Source organism: Hyperoodon ampullatus (assembly GCF_949752795.1).
Source record: "Hyperoodon ampullatus genome assembly, chromosome: 2".
NCBI lineage: Eukaryota > Metazoa > Chordata > Mammalia > Artiodactyla > Ziphiidae > Hyperoodon > Hyperoodon ampullatus.
The window spans coordinates 166,789,259-166,805,226 of record NC_136915.1 but is presented as its reverse complement, the minus strand read 5'-3'; the positions used below and the strand labels follow the sequence as shown (position 1 = coordinate 166,805,226).

At 39.8% G+C, this 15,968-nt stretch overlaps 1 protein-coding gene across 2 annotated transcripts in view; it reads right to left on the bottom strand.

Annotated features, from left to right (window-relative positions):
* RC3H1 (ring finger and CCCH-type domains 1) overlaps nt 1-15,526 on the bottom strand; it is a gene marked incomplete at its 5' end in the record, with an annotated part of 56,032 nt that extends 40,506 nt beyond the window's left edge. For both annotated transcript variants that reach the window (XM_079697980.1, XM_079697981.1), the window contains 4 exons: nt 4,758-4,933; nt 5,383-5,622; nt 6,638-6,758; nt 15,296-15,526. In XM_079697980.1, coding sequence (XP_079554106.1) covers nt 4,758-4,933; nt 5,383-5,622; nt 6,638-6,758; nt 15,296-15,526 — 768 coding nt within the window. The remainder of the gene's footprint in view (nt 1-4,757; nt 4,934-5,382; nt 5,623-6,637; nt 6,759-15,295) is intronic.
* Between the last annotated feature and the right edge of the window lie 442 nt (nt 15,527-15,968).

The window sequence follows — 15,968 nt, the reverse complement described above, 5'->3', positions numbered from 1 at the left end:
CTGGTGGGATATCACATGTGCATAGCAAGTAGTCTGAAAAGACACCCATTAAGCTGAGAGCCGTGGTCACTTCTAAGGAGTGGTATAGAAAGGATATATTCCAGTAGGCTGAATATTTGTAAAGGGAAAGTTTTATATCTGTAGCTTGAAATACATACAGTTGTTTAAAGAAAACCAACCAAGAAACAAAAGTAAATAAAACGGGGGGGGCTATGTAAGATGCCAAGGTTGGCAGGAATCCTAGTATGTCTGAGTCCCCTTGACAAGGTCTCTTCCTCCAGTGATGAGAAGTGTTCTCCCTCTGAAGGAAGCCCTTGCTGACCCTACACGGAGCAGACCCTGGAGTCAAGATCACCCCACTCCTCCTCTACCCTACTCTCCCAGCCTCTTACTTCTTTTTTCGCTTGAGTTAGTCCTGATTTAGTTTAGATATCCACACTCCTTTGAAGCCACTTGTCTCAGTAAAGACATGCCCACTCCCAGACTCAATATGTGAATCTTAATTAATCTAAGCTAGGGGCTTTTAATGTAGTCCACAGACCACCCCTACCAAGGGTCCATGGATGGAATGCATGGGATTCACAATCTTGCATTGGGAAAAAAGAAAAAAAAAAGTCTTTCTTTTCATTAAACTCCAACTGAAATTTAACATTTCCTTCTATCATGAATGTAAGCAACAAACCACAGTATCATTAGCAGTAACTTGTGACTTTGTCACCAATGGAAAACACAAATGTTTTCATATCACAAAACAGTTATTACAGGTATCTCAAAACATTGTTTACCTTCATCACTACTTAAAAATTATGGTTGTTATTAGATCTGCCGCTAGATTTTGTTATTTAGTGCACTAATAAAGAAGCAAGTTTATTCCTGTATCACTTAAAAAATATATTTTTTGATATAGTTGGTTTCTTTTGTAATCCGGTCATTTTACTCTATGCAATTAAATAGAGTATTCTGGGAAGGGGTCCCTAGGTTTCACCTGACTGTCAAAGGGGCCCATGGCACAGAAAAGATGAATAAACCCTGGTCTAATCCAATGCTGGCAATTCCATCATCCGAGTTGGAGACTACTTAGGAAGTGTCATGTGACCTAGTGTATCACATTCACAATGAGATGCAATGGGACATCTGTTGGAGGGAGAGTGGAGTCCCTCTTGGGAAAGGTTTCTTTTTTTTTGCGCTAAGCTGGCCTCTCACTGTTGTGGCCTCTCCCGTTGTGGAGCACAGGCTCCGGACGCACAGGCTCAGCGGCCATGGCTCACGGGCCCAGCCTCTCCACGGCATGTGGGATCTTCCTGGACCGGGGCATGAACCCGTGTCCCCTGCATCGGCAGGCGGACTCTCAACCACTGCACCACCAGGGAAGCCCAGGGAAAGGTTTTTTAAGAGGAGACACAAGGAAGTCAAACTTTCTTCCTCTGCTTCTTAGTGTCTGAGCATGCGAGCTGGGAATTTCTTCCACCATTGGGCAGCCATGTGAAGAGCAGCTGATCCACCTGAGATGCAGAAAAGACTGATGGGAGAGGCCTGGGTTTTTGAGGATGTGGATGATCTAGTGAATTAGCCAGATGGGAACCTCCCTACTTCTAGACTCCTGTTATCAATCAATAAATTCCTTAAGATTAAAAAAAAAAAAAAAGATACATGTACCACAATGTTCATTGCAGCACTATTCACAATAGCCAGGACATGGAAGCAACCCAAGTGTCCATCGACAGATGAATGGATAAAAAAAATGTGGCACATATATACAATGGAATATTACTCAGCCATAAAAAGGAACAAAATTGAGTTGTTTGTATTGAGGTGGATGGACCTAGAATCTGTCATACAGTGTGAAGTCAAGTCAGGAAAAGAAAAACAAATACCGTATGCTAACACATATATATGGGGTTTTAAAAAGTAGTACTGATGAACCTAGTGGCAGGGCAGGAATAAAGACACAGACATAGAGAACAGATTTGAGGGCACAGTGGGGGAAGGGGAAGCTGGGATGAAGTGAGAGAGTAGCAATGACATATATACACTACCAAATGTAAAATGGATGGCTAGTGGGAAGCTGCTGCATAGCACAAGGAGATCAACTCGATGCTTTGTGACGACCTAGAGGGATGGGATAGGGAGGGTGGGAGGGAGGCTCAAGAGGGAGGGGATATGGGGATATATATATATCCAAACAGCTGATTAACTTTGTTGTACAGCAGGAACTAACACAACATTGTAAAGCATTTATACTCCAGTAAAGATGTGAAAAAAAAAGAAAATACTCATACAAGTATTCTGAAAAACACCATGCTGCTTCTTCATATCTATGGATTATTACTCTTGGGCTTGCCTGGTATTGAGATAGCTGGTACTCAATAACTGAAAGAGCTTCAGATGCTGGTGTGATTCTAAAGATGACTAATTTGTACTTGGTTTAATTCTCCCTGCAGTTTTGTAGGTTAGGTCACCACCTGAAAGTGCAAATTCTAAGATGCTGTACGACAATGATGATAATATTTTTTAGCAATAAAAATAACTAACATTTATTGAGCACATAGTATGTGCCAGTGTGTTAAATTACCTTATTAACTGTTATAGTGACATATTAACTCATTTAATTCTTTAAACTTGTTGAGGTAGGTACTAGTGGTATCACCCCTAATAATTCACATTTTAAGTCAAGCTGGATTCAGGCCAAAGGCCTAATAAATCAAAGTAAAAGAATTAATTCTAGTCTAGGACCACCTATATCCTAACATATTTTACAACATTTTTTGCCTTGCTAATCTTTTATTCCCATAAGGATTCAAATTCCTCTATAGAAAATTCCCCTTTTTTTTTCCCTCCCATCAAAGAAACAATAGACTATCTTAGTCAGGACTTCCAGGTCATACTGATATATTTTTACTTGTATTCCATTCTTATTATAAGAAGGTCTAACTTAAATTTGTTAGGTAAGTCCATAGAGAGACCAAACAGATAAAAAAATCAAGAACTATAGTCACAAAAACTAAATATATTTTGCCCCTATTCAAAGGCAAGTCAAAAGACCAAATGTATATGTATATGTATGAAACACCCTCTCAATATACATTAAATCTCATTAAAATGTAGTATATGCTTTCTATATGATGTACTGGTTCCGTGGACTTGGCTCTCAAAACTCTCTTTAACTAAAAACACTCAAAGATTTCCAAGAAATGCAATGTCTGAAGTCCTGGAACTGTACTGTACTAAAATGCCTAGAATTATACTGCAGCTTGAAAGGCTTTTCCAATGGAAATAAAAGAGATGCTAAAAAGACCCAGCTAGAATACTGCTATACGGACACAAACAACTGCAAAGAAAGGAAAATGCTGATTTGAGTTCCATGAAGAAGATGAAATGGGTATTGGCAGACACTTAATAGAAACTCTGCGATAGTGAATACAGTTTAGGGTATGGACCTATTGTGATGAGAGAAGATGAATCTTTTCATGATTGAGAGTATAGTACAAACTGCCACCAAAAGAAGAAAGCAGGTGGACAATGAAATAAAGGGACATAATCATGACCCAAGTGAAAAATAATTGGATTTTTACATATTCCAATCTTTTTAAAATTACTATTAACGCTTTTAATTAGGATTGAGAAGGGTTCACTTGGGGTATTCTGGCGTTTTTGAGCCCCTTATTCTTCTTCACAGAGGAAGGCTGGATTTCTTTCCCTTTATTTCTTAAGCTTCCTATACTGTATCTATCTGGCGCTGTTTAAGGAGAAGTAACACTGGAAGCAGACTGACATTCTGAAACGTATTCCGGATTACACTGTACAGTCAGGTTATTACAACCATTACAACAAATGTGAGTTATTCAGGGACAATCTGGACCAGTTGAGGTTCTGAGAGCTCCAGAGGGACGTAGGGAAAACAAGAGGGGTGGGTACAGATGTGGAATCTACACCCCATTTTCAGTATATAATCTGAGTCTAGAAAGAAACAGAATAATATTGGCATTTAGCTAGAACTTAAAAAAAATTTTTTAAGTTAAATCTATATGCTCTGTTGATTTTGTGAACCATTTTATCCTTCTCAAAAAATGACGAGATTAGAATATAGCAGGATGGCTAATGTGGGAGTTTTTTAGTTTCAGTGTCAGATGAGGGAATGTGGTGACCTCCTTATAGCTTGTATGAATTAATAATTTTTTAGAGACATGCTTCCCTGGCCCATGAAGTACTTGTTATGTGTTGTGTCAAAAGCAAGAAGCCCTGACATTAAGAAGTTAGGAAAACAGGATGAACAATAAGTGATACATAGTGGGCACCAGTGTCTGAAGTAGTGCTGATTCAACTTGGCATACAAAGGACATGTCCAGCATTACTATATATACTAAAACCAAAATGGCAAATGGAGCTCCAGTACTGTATATGTGGAATTTTGTCAGGAGCAAATAGCCAAATAAAATGTACTCCTGCTTCAATGACTCTCTCTCTTTAGACCAATTCTGTTTGCAGTCTTGGTGGAAAACTGCCATGGCTTTTTAGTCTCTTCAAATACAAAAATCTATAAGCCTTGATTTAATCTATGTTGCACAATATCTAACATACAAAATTCAATACAAGATTTAACTTTAACAGGACACCATCTATATTCTTTAAAAGAGAAAAGAAAAACTGCTAAAATTTTATGGAAAGATACAGGCAACTTTATTAAACTCAAAGTCTTACTACCTAAGTTTGGGGAAAGGACATTTCCTTTTAAGCTGAAAGTTACCATAGGTTCATACCTTGAAGCAGGAGGCTCTATAAAGGAGCTGGACAACGTGCCCAATGCTAGTTTTAGAGGCTTGAGGAAACCGTGGCTCCAACCTTTGCACCACAAAGAGAACCAATACTTTTCTTGACAAAGCAGAACCATCTTCTAAGGCCAGGAGAACCAGCTTTAGAGCTTCCTCCTGCATTGCTAGGAAAAGTTGAGCAAAACCAAAATTTATCATGTACAGAGATAAGATAAATCCATTTCTTAGAAGGGAAACATTTAATAATTTCTACAGGTACCCCTTCATTAATGGGCAACACAACAACAACCGATGTTCAGTTATACTTTTGAACCATTTGGGGGCAATTTTTTATTACATTCTATATACTTTATTTTAAAAAGCAGATAAAAGATTAATACAGTTAGGGAAAACCTCTATGAAAATGAATAAACTTTTGGCATTAAAAGTTTTAAGTATCCTGAAAAACTGACATGGAATTACCCAAGCCATGACTGTGGGATACCAAGTGGGATATTACTTGATAACAACAGAATATTGTAAAGAACTAGCCTTTGTACATCACTTATAGTTCCTACACTATAAATACTTTTAGAATTACTAGTATAGTAAATATCAAACTTTAATTATATACCTGGTCCAAGGAACTGGCAGCCTCTAGCTCTGACTGCTGCCCAAAGATTGGAAGAGAGTTGCTGAGGATTCTGGTGCTGGAGAATGAGCTCTGTAACTGTTCGTTCACCTAAAGATCGAGCTGCCCTCATGGCACGAATCCTGCCTTCTTCTTCTACTAGTTGGCAGTGGACCAGAGTCACCAGCTTCCTCTGCATTGGGCGACTCAGAACACTCTGAGTAGTGCTATTCAGACCCACTCCTTTAAAACAGAAAATAAAGTTATTTCTAGGTTTCCAATGTAATTTTAGAGTCCAGAAAAACTTCCTCTGATGGGCTGATTGACTTATGGCTATGTGGAATAGTTCTGGGTTCTATCAGAATATTTAAAATAAACAATACAAATTACACAAGTGAAGCCTAGTTTGCATTTTAAAAGTATACAAAAGTTGTTATGGCATGCAAATGTAACACTCATGACATTAAATATATCATTATTCATTTTAATCATGGAGAAATAAAGAAAAAAAGGCCAGTCAATATTAATAATTAAAAACCCAAATCTTGACGAAATGAGAGAGTGGCATGGACTTAATATATACTACCAAATGTAAAATAGATGGCTAGTGGGAAGCAGCCACATAGCACAGGGAGATCAGCTCGGTGCTTTGTGGCCACCTGGAGGGGTGGGATAGGGAGGGTGGGAGGGAGGAAAACTGGGGATGGAGGAGATGTGGGGACATGTATATGTATAACTGATTCACTTTGTTACAAAGCAGAAACTAACACACAATTGTAAAGCAATTATACTCCAATAAAGATGTTAAAAAAAAACAAAACCCAAATCTTGAGGTCCTAACAGGTCTGGTATATTTCCTAGTGGTTAAGCTCACCTTCCTAATGAAAACAAGCCATAATGGCAAGACAGTAATGGCAACTTCCAATTTTATTGTATCCCCAACAGCATACCACACAAAACTGGATAGAAGGCTGACAATTTATAGAGTTGTCAAATGATAGAGAGCCCTTCTGAAACCACTAGTGTGCTTATACTTACTTTTGCAACTCATTCAAAAAATGTTTCCAATAAATAGTACATAAACTTTAAACTCACTACTTTATTTGACGTGGTTTATAATATTATTTAGCACCCCTGGGTTTGGCTTACAATAAATAAATGAATTTCATTAACATTCACTTATAGCTCACAATTTTTATGGTAACAAAAGCATCTTTAATGAACACATGCTCAGTATGGATAATTTCATCTGATTTACCTCTAGCACTGCTGAGTGGTTTCAGGTACAATGCTAATTCTTCTACACACTTCTTGGCTTCCTCATAATGCTTTGTATCTTCAACCCCACTACACAAAGTAATGGGCTGCTGTTCAGGAACCTAGAGGTAAAAAAGAAAAAAAGGTGTGTTTGAGTGCTCACTAATTAATTATAATCAAATGTTTTATTGAGTATGTTTTATGCACTCCTAACACTGGTAACATCACAACTCCCATTAAATTTACTGAATTCTTTCAAAAGATCTTTTATATACATACACACAAAATTATTGCATTTTAAAATTTTTGTTTTGTTTCTGTAACAGCTTTATTGAGATATAACTTGCATATCATATAACTGACCCATTTAAGGTATATAATTCAGTGACTTTAAGTATATTCTCAGTTATATAACCATCACAATTTTAGAACATTTTCATGGCCCCCCCAAAAAAACCCCATAGTCACCCCTGCCGTATTTCCTCCCAAACCCCCTCCAGCCATAGGAAAAAACTAATCTATTTTCTGTCTCTACGGGTTTGCCTATTTTGGACATTTCATATAAACAGAATTATATAATAACTTCCAAAGTAGCTGTACCATTTTGCATTCCCACCAGCAATAAATGAGAGTCTCTCTTGCTTCACATCCTCGCCAGTACTTCGTGCTGTCAATGTTTTGAATTTTAGCTATTCTAATTTATGTGTAGTGGTAGCTCACTGTTGCTGTTGTTTTCACAATTTTTAAAGATTATATTCTATTTATAGTTACTATAAAATGTTGGCTATATTCCCCTTGTTGTACAATATATTCTTGTAGCTTATTTATTTTACACATAGTTTTTACCTCTGATTGTTGTTTTAATTTGCAGTTCTTTAATGACAAACAATGCTGAGCAAGCTTTTATTTGCTCATTTGCCACCTGCATATCTTCTTTGGTGAAGTGTCCAGATCTTTGCCCATTTAAAAACCATGTTCTTTTTATAATTGAGTTGTAAGGGTTCTTAGATACAAGTTTCTTACAGATATATGACTTACAATTATTTTGTCCCATTCTGTGGGTTGTTCTCTCACTCTCTTGACAGTGTCTTTTGAAGCACTAAGTTTTTTGTTTTGTTTTGGCTGTACCACGTGGCTTGTGGGATCTTAGTTCCCCAACCAGAAATTGAACCCAGGCCCTCAGCAATGAAAGCGCGGAGTCCTAACCAATGGACTGCCAGGGAATTCCCTGAAGCACTAAGTTTTAAATTTTGATTTAGTTTGATTTATCTTTTGTTCCTTGTGCTTCTGGTGTCATAGGTAAAAAAATACTGCCTAGGGACTTCCCTGGTGGTGCAGTGGTTAAGACTCCATGCTCCCAATGTAGGGGTCCCGGGTTCGACCCCTGGCCAGGGAACTACATCCTACATGCATGCCACAACTAAGGAGCCCACGTGCCACAACTAAGGAGCCTGTGTGCCGCAACAAGGAAGCCCTCGAGCTGCAACTAAGGAGCCCTCGAGCTGCAACTAAAGGAACCCACTTGCCGCAACTAAGACCTGGCACAAGCAAATAAATAAATAAAATAAACAAAAAAACCACTGCCTACTCCAAGGTCACAAAGATTTATGCAAATATTTTGTTTTAAGAGTTCTGGGGCTTCCCTGGTGGCGCAGTGGTTGAGAGTCCGCCTGCTGATGCAGGGGACACGGGTTCGTGCCCCGGTCCGGGAAGATCCCACATGCTGTGGAGTGGCTGGGCCCGTGAGCCATGGCCGCTGGGCCTGTGCGTCCGGAGCCTGTGCTCCACAACGGGAGAGGCCACAACAGTGAGAGGCCCGCGTACCACAAAAAAAAAAAAAAAAAAAAAAAAGAGTTCTGCAGTTTTAGCTCTTACTTTTAGTCTTTGATCTATTTTGATTTAATTTTTGTATATGGTGTGAGGTAATGGTCCAAATTCATCCTTTTGCATTTGGATATCCAGTTTGCTCAGCACCATTAGTTGGAAAGACTGTCTTTTCCCCATTGAATGGTTTTGGCAATCTTGTAAAGAGTCATTTGACCATATATATGGGTTTATTTCTGGACTCTCTATTCTATTCCATTGATCTAAATGCCAGTCTTTATGCCAGCACCACACTGTCTTGATCACTAGAGTTTTGCAGTTTCAAAATCAGGAAGTGTGATTCCTTCAAATTTGTTCTTCTTTTAAGATTGTTTTGGCTATTTAGGGTCCCTTGTGAGTCCATATAAATTTTAGGATGGGTTTTTCTATTTCTTCAAAAAACATCACTGGGATTTTGAAAAAGCTTGCATTGAATCTGTTGATTGCTTTGGGTAGTACTGTCATCTTAGTAATATTAAGTCTGTGAACAGGTGATGTTTTTCCATTTATTTATGTCTTCTTTAATTTCTTTAAGCAATGTTTTATTTTCAATGTACAAGTCTTTCACCTCCTTCGCTAAATTTATTCCTAAGTATTTTATTCTTTTTGATGCTACTGTAAGTGAAATTATTTTGTTAATTTCCTTTTGGATTGTTCATTGTTAGTGTACAGAAATGAAACCGATTTTTGCATGTTAACTTTGTATCCTGCAACTTTGCTTAATTCATTTATTACTTCTAACAGTTTTTTAATGGAAATCTGTGGGGTTAAAATAACGGCTATTATGGATTAAAATGTCCTATCCTCAATTTCATAAACATTAGTTGTTACAGTTAAGACATGACAAGGTCTTACTCATTTTGTAGAAAAAGAATTAGCTCATCCTTAGACAACTTTATGAAAAAAAGTAAGTCTTGGTTATTTGTTATTAAAATATTATATTACTAAAATTGTTATCCCCAATAAGTATATTTTTAAAACATTTCCAAAATGTCATAATGGAATTTTCAAAACAAAAAGAGAAATGATTATGAAATGAAAAATTAAGTAAGGAAGAGAAGAAAAACAATCAAATGCAATTTCCCTCTGACAAATATTAATATTTTGTAGTGTTGGAGACATCATCAAGATAGATTTGTAAATAAAGTAAGTTTTCCCTTTTTTTTGGCTGCACCATGTGGCATCCAGGATCCTAGTTCCCCAACCAGGGACTGAACTACTCCCCCCGCAGCAGAAGCACGGAGTCCCAACCACGGGACCACCAGGGAAGTCCCAGCAAATTTTCCTTTTGAATAAGCTGTTCTAAAACTGCTCTCTTTATCTCCTACATACATAATACCAACCTTCCCTACTTTTTATCAACTTATAGGAAGACTGATCTAGCAAATATTAGTGGTACTAATATTAATATAAATATTAATATTAGTGGTACTAATAATAATATAAATATTAATGTCCAAAGTTCCCGTATATTTATTTGGAAAATGATTTATGGTAAACATATGATACTTTAGACTCACACTATGCAAATTAACAGTGAGAGGTTGTTTAAGTGAATCATACCTAACTCTGGAAAGCCTGCTTCCTTCCCTTGGCTGTGAAACCGTCTGAGGATACTATTGATCTCTACCTTGAGAACACTGACACAAAACTTTCAGAGTATTACCTTCACAATTACTAGAGTAACTTTTATATTTAGGTACCTAGGGGTATTTGGTCCTACTCTAGACAAACGGTTCCCAAAGGCTGTGTTCTATAGTTTTCGTCACTTTCTCGATCTTTCATTTCAGTTAGTGTCTACTAAGTAAAATAGTCTGAAGCAGCTTCACTTTTCCTACTAAGTAAAATGCAATTATTTTGTGAATAATATTTTCTTCAATATTAAGAAGTTCTTGTGACGTACCTCTTAGGTTTCTCTAATGATCTGATAGCTAAGGCTGTTGAGAAAGTCTGCCCACCAGACTGAATGAATGTTACTGTACAGTGACTGACAAACTGCACCACTATAACAAATCCCCTCACGTACTGAAATAAAGGATCTGCTCAGTACTGAACAAAATGTTATCTATTTAAATAGAAGACAGGAGGAGCTTCAAGATGGCGGAAGAGTAAGACGTGGAGATCACCTTCCTCCCCACAAATACATCAGAAATACATCTACATGTGGAACAACTCCTACAGAACACCTACTGAACAATGGCAGAAGAACTCAGACCTCTCAAAAGGCAATAAACTCCCCACGTACCTGGGTAGGGCAAAAGAAAAAAGAAAAAACAGAGACAAAAGAATAGGGACGGGGGCTTCCCTGATGGCGCAGTGGTTGAACGTCCGCCTGCCGATGCAGGGGACGCGGGTTCGTGCCCCGGTCCGGAGGGATCCCACGTGCCGCGGAGCGGCTTGGCCCGTGGGTCATGGCCGCTGGGCCTGCGCGTCCGGAGCCTGTGTTCCGCAACGGGAGAGGCCCCAGCAGTGAGAGGCCCGCATACCGCAAAAAAAAAAAGAAAAAGAAAAAAAAAAGAATAGGGATGGGACCTGCACCAGTGGGAGGGAGCCTTGAAGGAGGAAAGGTTTCTACACACTAGGAAGGCCCTTCGCGGGCAGAGACTGCGGGAGGCAGAGGGGGGAGCTTTGGAGCCGCGGAGGAGAGCGCAGCAACAGGGATGCGGAGGGCAAAGCGGAGAGATCCCAGCACAGAGAATCAGTGCCAACCAGCACTCACCAGCCCAAGAGACTTGTCTGCTCACCCGCCGGGATGGGCAGGGGCTGGGGGCTGAGGCTCCGGCTTTGGAGGGCAGATCCCAGGGAGAGGACTGGGGTTGGCTGCGTGAACACAGCCTGAAGGGGGCTAGGGCACCACAGCTAGCCGAGAGTGTGTCTGGGAAAAGGTCTGGAGCTGCTGAAGAGGCAACAGACGTCTTCTTGTCTATTTGTTTCCTGGTGCGCCAGGAGAGGGGATTAAGAGTGCTGCCTAAACGAGCTCCAGAGATGGGCGCAAGCCACGGCTATCAGCGTGGACCCCAGAGATGGGAATGAGACGCTAAGGCTGCTACTGCAGCCACCAAGAAGCCTGTGTGCAAGCACAGGTCAATAATATCCACACCTCCCCTCCCTGGAGCCTGTGCAGCCGGCCACTGCCAGGGACAACTTCCCCCGGAGAATACATGGTGCACCTCAGGCTAGTGCAACATCACGCCAGCCTCTGCCACTGAAGGCTCACCCAGCATTCTGTAATCCTGCCCCTGCAGTGAGCCAGAGCCCCCTAATCAGCTGCTACTTTAACCCTGTCCTGTCTGGGCGGGGATCAGATGCCCTCAGGCGACCTACACGCAGAGGCGGGGCCACATCCAAAGCTGAATCCCAGGAGCTGTGAGAACAAAGAAGAGAAAGGGAAATCTCTCCCAGCATTCTCAGGAGCAGTGGATTAAATCTCCACAATCAACTTGATGTACCCTGCATCTGTGGAATACCTGAATGAACAACAAATCATACCAACGTGAGGCGGTGGACTTTGGGAGCAACGATATATATATATTTTTCCCTTTTTCTCTTTTTGTGAATGTGTATGTGTATGCTTCTGTGTGTGATTCTGTCTGTATAACTTTGCTTTTACCATTTGTCCTAGGGTTCCGTCTCTCCATTTTTTTTTTTTTTAAAGTATAGCTTTTAGTGATTGTTATCATTGATGGATTTGTTTTTGGTTTGGTTGCTCTCTTTCTTTTTTTTTTATTACTTTAAAAAATTTTTTTATTTTTAATAATTATTTTCTATTTTAATAACTTTATTTTCCTCCCTCCCTCCCTCCCTCCCTTTCTTTCTCCCTTTCATTCTGAGTCGTGTGGATGACAGGGTCTTGGTGCTCCGGCCGGGCATCAGGCCTGTACCTCTGAGGTGGGAGAGCTGAGTTCAGGACATTGGTCCACCAGAGACCTCCCAGCTCCATGTAATATCAAACGGCGAAAATCTCCCAGAGATCTCCAACTCAATGCCAAGACTCAGCTCCACTCAATGACCAGCAAGCTACAGTGCTGAACACCCTATGTCAAACAACTAGCAAGACAGGAATACAACCCCACCTATCAGCAAAGAGGCTGCCTAAAATCATAATAAGGTCATAGACACCCCAAAACACACCACCAGACGCAGACCTGACCACCAGAAAGACAAGATCCAGCCTCATCCACAAGAACACAGGCACTAGTCCCCTCCACCAGGAAGCCTACACAACCCACTGAACGAATCATAGCCACTGGGGGCAGACACCAAAAACAACAGAACTACGAACCTGGGGCCTGTGAAAAGGAGACCCCAAACACAGTAAGTGGAGCAATAGGAGAAGACAGCGAAACGCACAGCAGATGAAGGAGCAAGGTAAAAACCGACCAGACCAAACAAATAAGAGGAAATAGGCAGTCTACCTGAAAAAGAATTCAGAGTAATGATAGTAAAGATGATCCAAAATCTTGGAAATAGAATGGAGAAAATACACGAAACGTTTAACAAGAACCTAGAAGAACTAAGGAGCAAATAAACAATGATGAACAACACAATAAATGAAATTAAAAATTCTCTAGAAGGAATCAATAGAATAACTGAGGCAGAAGAATAGATAACTGACCTGGAAGAGAAAATAGTAGAAATAACTACTGCAGAGCAGAATAAAGAAAAAAGAATGAAAATGATTGAGGACAGTCTCAGAAACCTCTGCAACAACATTAAAGGCACCAAAATTCAAATTCTAGGGGTCCCAGAAGAAGAAGAGAAAAAGAAAAGGACTGAGAAAATATTTGAAGAGATTACAGTTGAAAACTTCCCTAATATGGGAAAGGAAATAGTTAATCAAGTCCAGGAGGCACAGAGAGTCCCATACAGGATAAATCCAAGGAGAAACAGGCCAAGACACACATTAATCAAACTACCAAAAATTAAATACAAAGAAAAAATATTAAAAGCAGGAAGGGAAAAACAACAAATAACATACAATGGAATCCCGATAAAGTTAGCTAATATTTCAGCAGAAACTCTGCAAGCCAGAGGGAGTGGCAGGACATATTTAAAGTGATGAAAGGGAAAAACCTACAACCAAGATTACTCTACCCAGCAAGGTCCTTGTTCAGATTCGATGGAGAAATTAAAACCTTTACAGACAAGCAAAAGCTAAGCGAGTTCAGCACCACCAAACCAGCTTTCCAACAAATGCTAAAGGAACTTCTCTAGGCAAGAAACACAAGAAAAGGAAAAGACCCACAAAAACAAACCCAAAACAATTAAGAAAATGGTAATGGGAACACACATATTGATAATTACCTTCAATGTAAATGGATTAAATGCTCCAACCAAAAGACATAGGCTGGCTGAATGGATACAAAAACAAGACCCATATATATGCTGTCTACAAGAGACCCACTTCAGACCTAGGGACACATACAGACTGAAAGTGAGGGGATGGAAAAAGATATTCCATGCAAATGGAAATCAAAAGAAAGCTGGGGCTTCCCTGGTGGCGCAGTGGTTGAGAGTCTGCCTGCAGATGCAGGGGACATGGGTTCATGCCCCGGTCCGGGAAGATCCCACATGCCGCAGAGCGGTTGGGCCCGTGAGCCATGGCCGCTGAGCCTGCGCATCCGGAGCCTGTGCTCCGCAATGGGAGAGGCCACAACAGTGAGAGGCCTGTGTACTGCAAAGAAAAAAAAAAAACAAAAACCCCAACCCAATCCAAAAATGGGCAGAAGACCTAAATCGACATTTCTCCAAAGGAGATATACAGATTGCCAACAAACACATGAAAGAATGCTCAACATCATTAATCATTAGAGAAATGCAAATCAAAACTTCCATGAGATATCATCTCACACCAGTCAGAATGGCCATGATCAAAAAATCTACAAACAGTAAATGCTGGAGAGGGCGTAGAGAAAAGGGAACCCTCTTGCACTGTTGGTGGGAATGTAAATTGATACAGTCACTATGGAGAACAGTATGGAGGTCCTTAAAAAACTAAAAATAGAACTACCATACGACCTAGCAATTCCACTACTGGGCATATACCCTGAGAAAACCATAATTCAAAAAGATACATGTACCACAATGTTCACTGCAGCGTTATTTACAATAGCCAGGACATGGAACCAACCTAAGTGTCCTTCGACAGATGAATGGATAAAGAACATGTGGCACATATATACAATGGAATATTACTCAGCCATAAAAAGAAACGAAACTGAGTTATCTGTAGTGAGGTGGATGGACCTAGAGTTTGTCATACAGAGTGAAATAAGTCAGAAAGAGAAAAACAAATACCGTATGCACATATATATGGAATGTAAGAAATTTTTTTTAAAAAAATTGTCATGAAGAACCTAGGGGCAGGACAGGAATAAAGACGCAGACCTACTAGAGAATGGACTGGAGGGGGAGGGGGAAGGGTAAGCTGGGACAAAGTGAGAGAGAGGCATGGACATATATACACTACCAAATGTAAAACCAATAGCTAGTGGGAAGCAGCCGCATAGCACAGGGAGATCAGCTCAGTGCTCTGTGACCACCTGGGGGGGGGGTGGATAGGGAGGGTGGGAGGGAGGGAAATGCAAGAGGGAAGAGATATGTTGATATATGTGTATGTACAGCTGATTCACTTTGATATAAAGCTGAAACTAACACACCGTTGTAAAGCAATTATACTCCAATAAAGATGTTAAAAAAAAATAGAATGCAATATTACCAGATCTTAACAAGTTTCCCTCGGGAGAAAAAAAGACACATACAGAAATTTAAAAGGATAACAAGTTACTCAACTTACCTGAGCACCCACTAGCTGCAGCAATGCTGAGTTTACTGGGAGGAGTTCAATGTCTGTATTGATAGTGGTCTGGTCAAATGGGCAAGCCTTGCGGTGGAGTTTGTTCAGGCACATCTTGCAGACAGTATGGCCACAACCCAAACTGATGGGCTTTCGAATTGTTTCGTCGAAAGTCTGAGTGCAAATTGGGCAGGAGAGGAAATCCGTCCACTGTGGAGCTTGTACAGGCATTGTTTCTGGAGTTACAATTCACTCACACACACAAACAAAATCTAAAGCAAAGATTCCACTGGAATCAAAATCTTTGAAAAAAGTTTATCTTTTTTTTTAAATATCTTCTGTAAATACAGTCAGCACATAGTGTGAAATATTACCTGAAAAACAAAGAAAAAAAAATGAGCGTCTTCTTTTCAATTAAACTGTATATTCTCACCCTACTACCTGTAAGATTTTATACCACATTTATATCAACATAGTCCACCTCTTTGCATTTTTACAAAGTGAGAGCCGTAATAAAACATCTAGTCTTTTCCCCTCATTTTGGAGATGGGGAGTAGACCCCAAAAAGAGGAAATAACTTGCTGAAGGTGACAAGTTAGTAATAAAGTTAGATCCAAGATATAAGTCTCTCAAGTTTATCTAAGTCTATGGTTGTTTTATATTTTAAAATTAG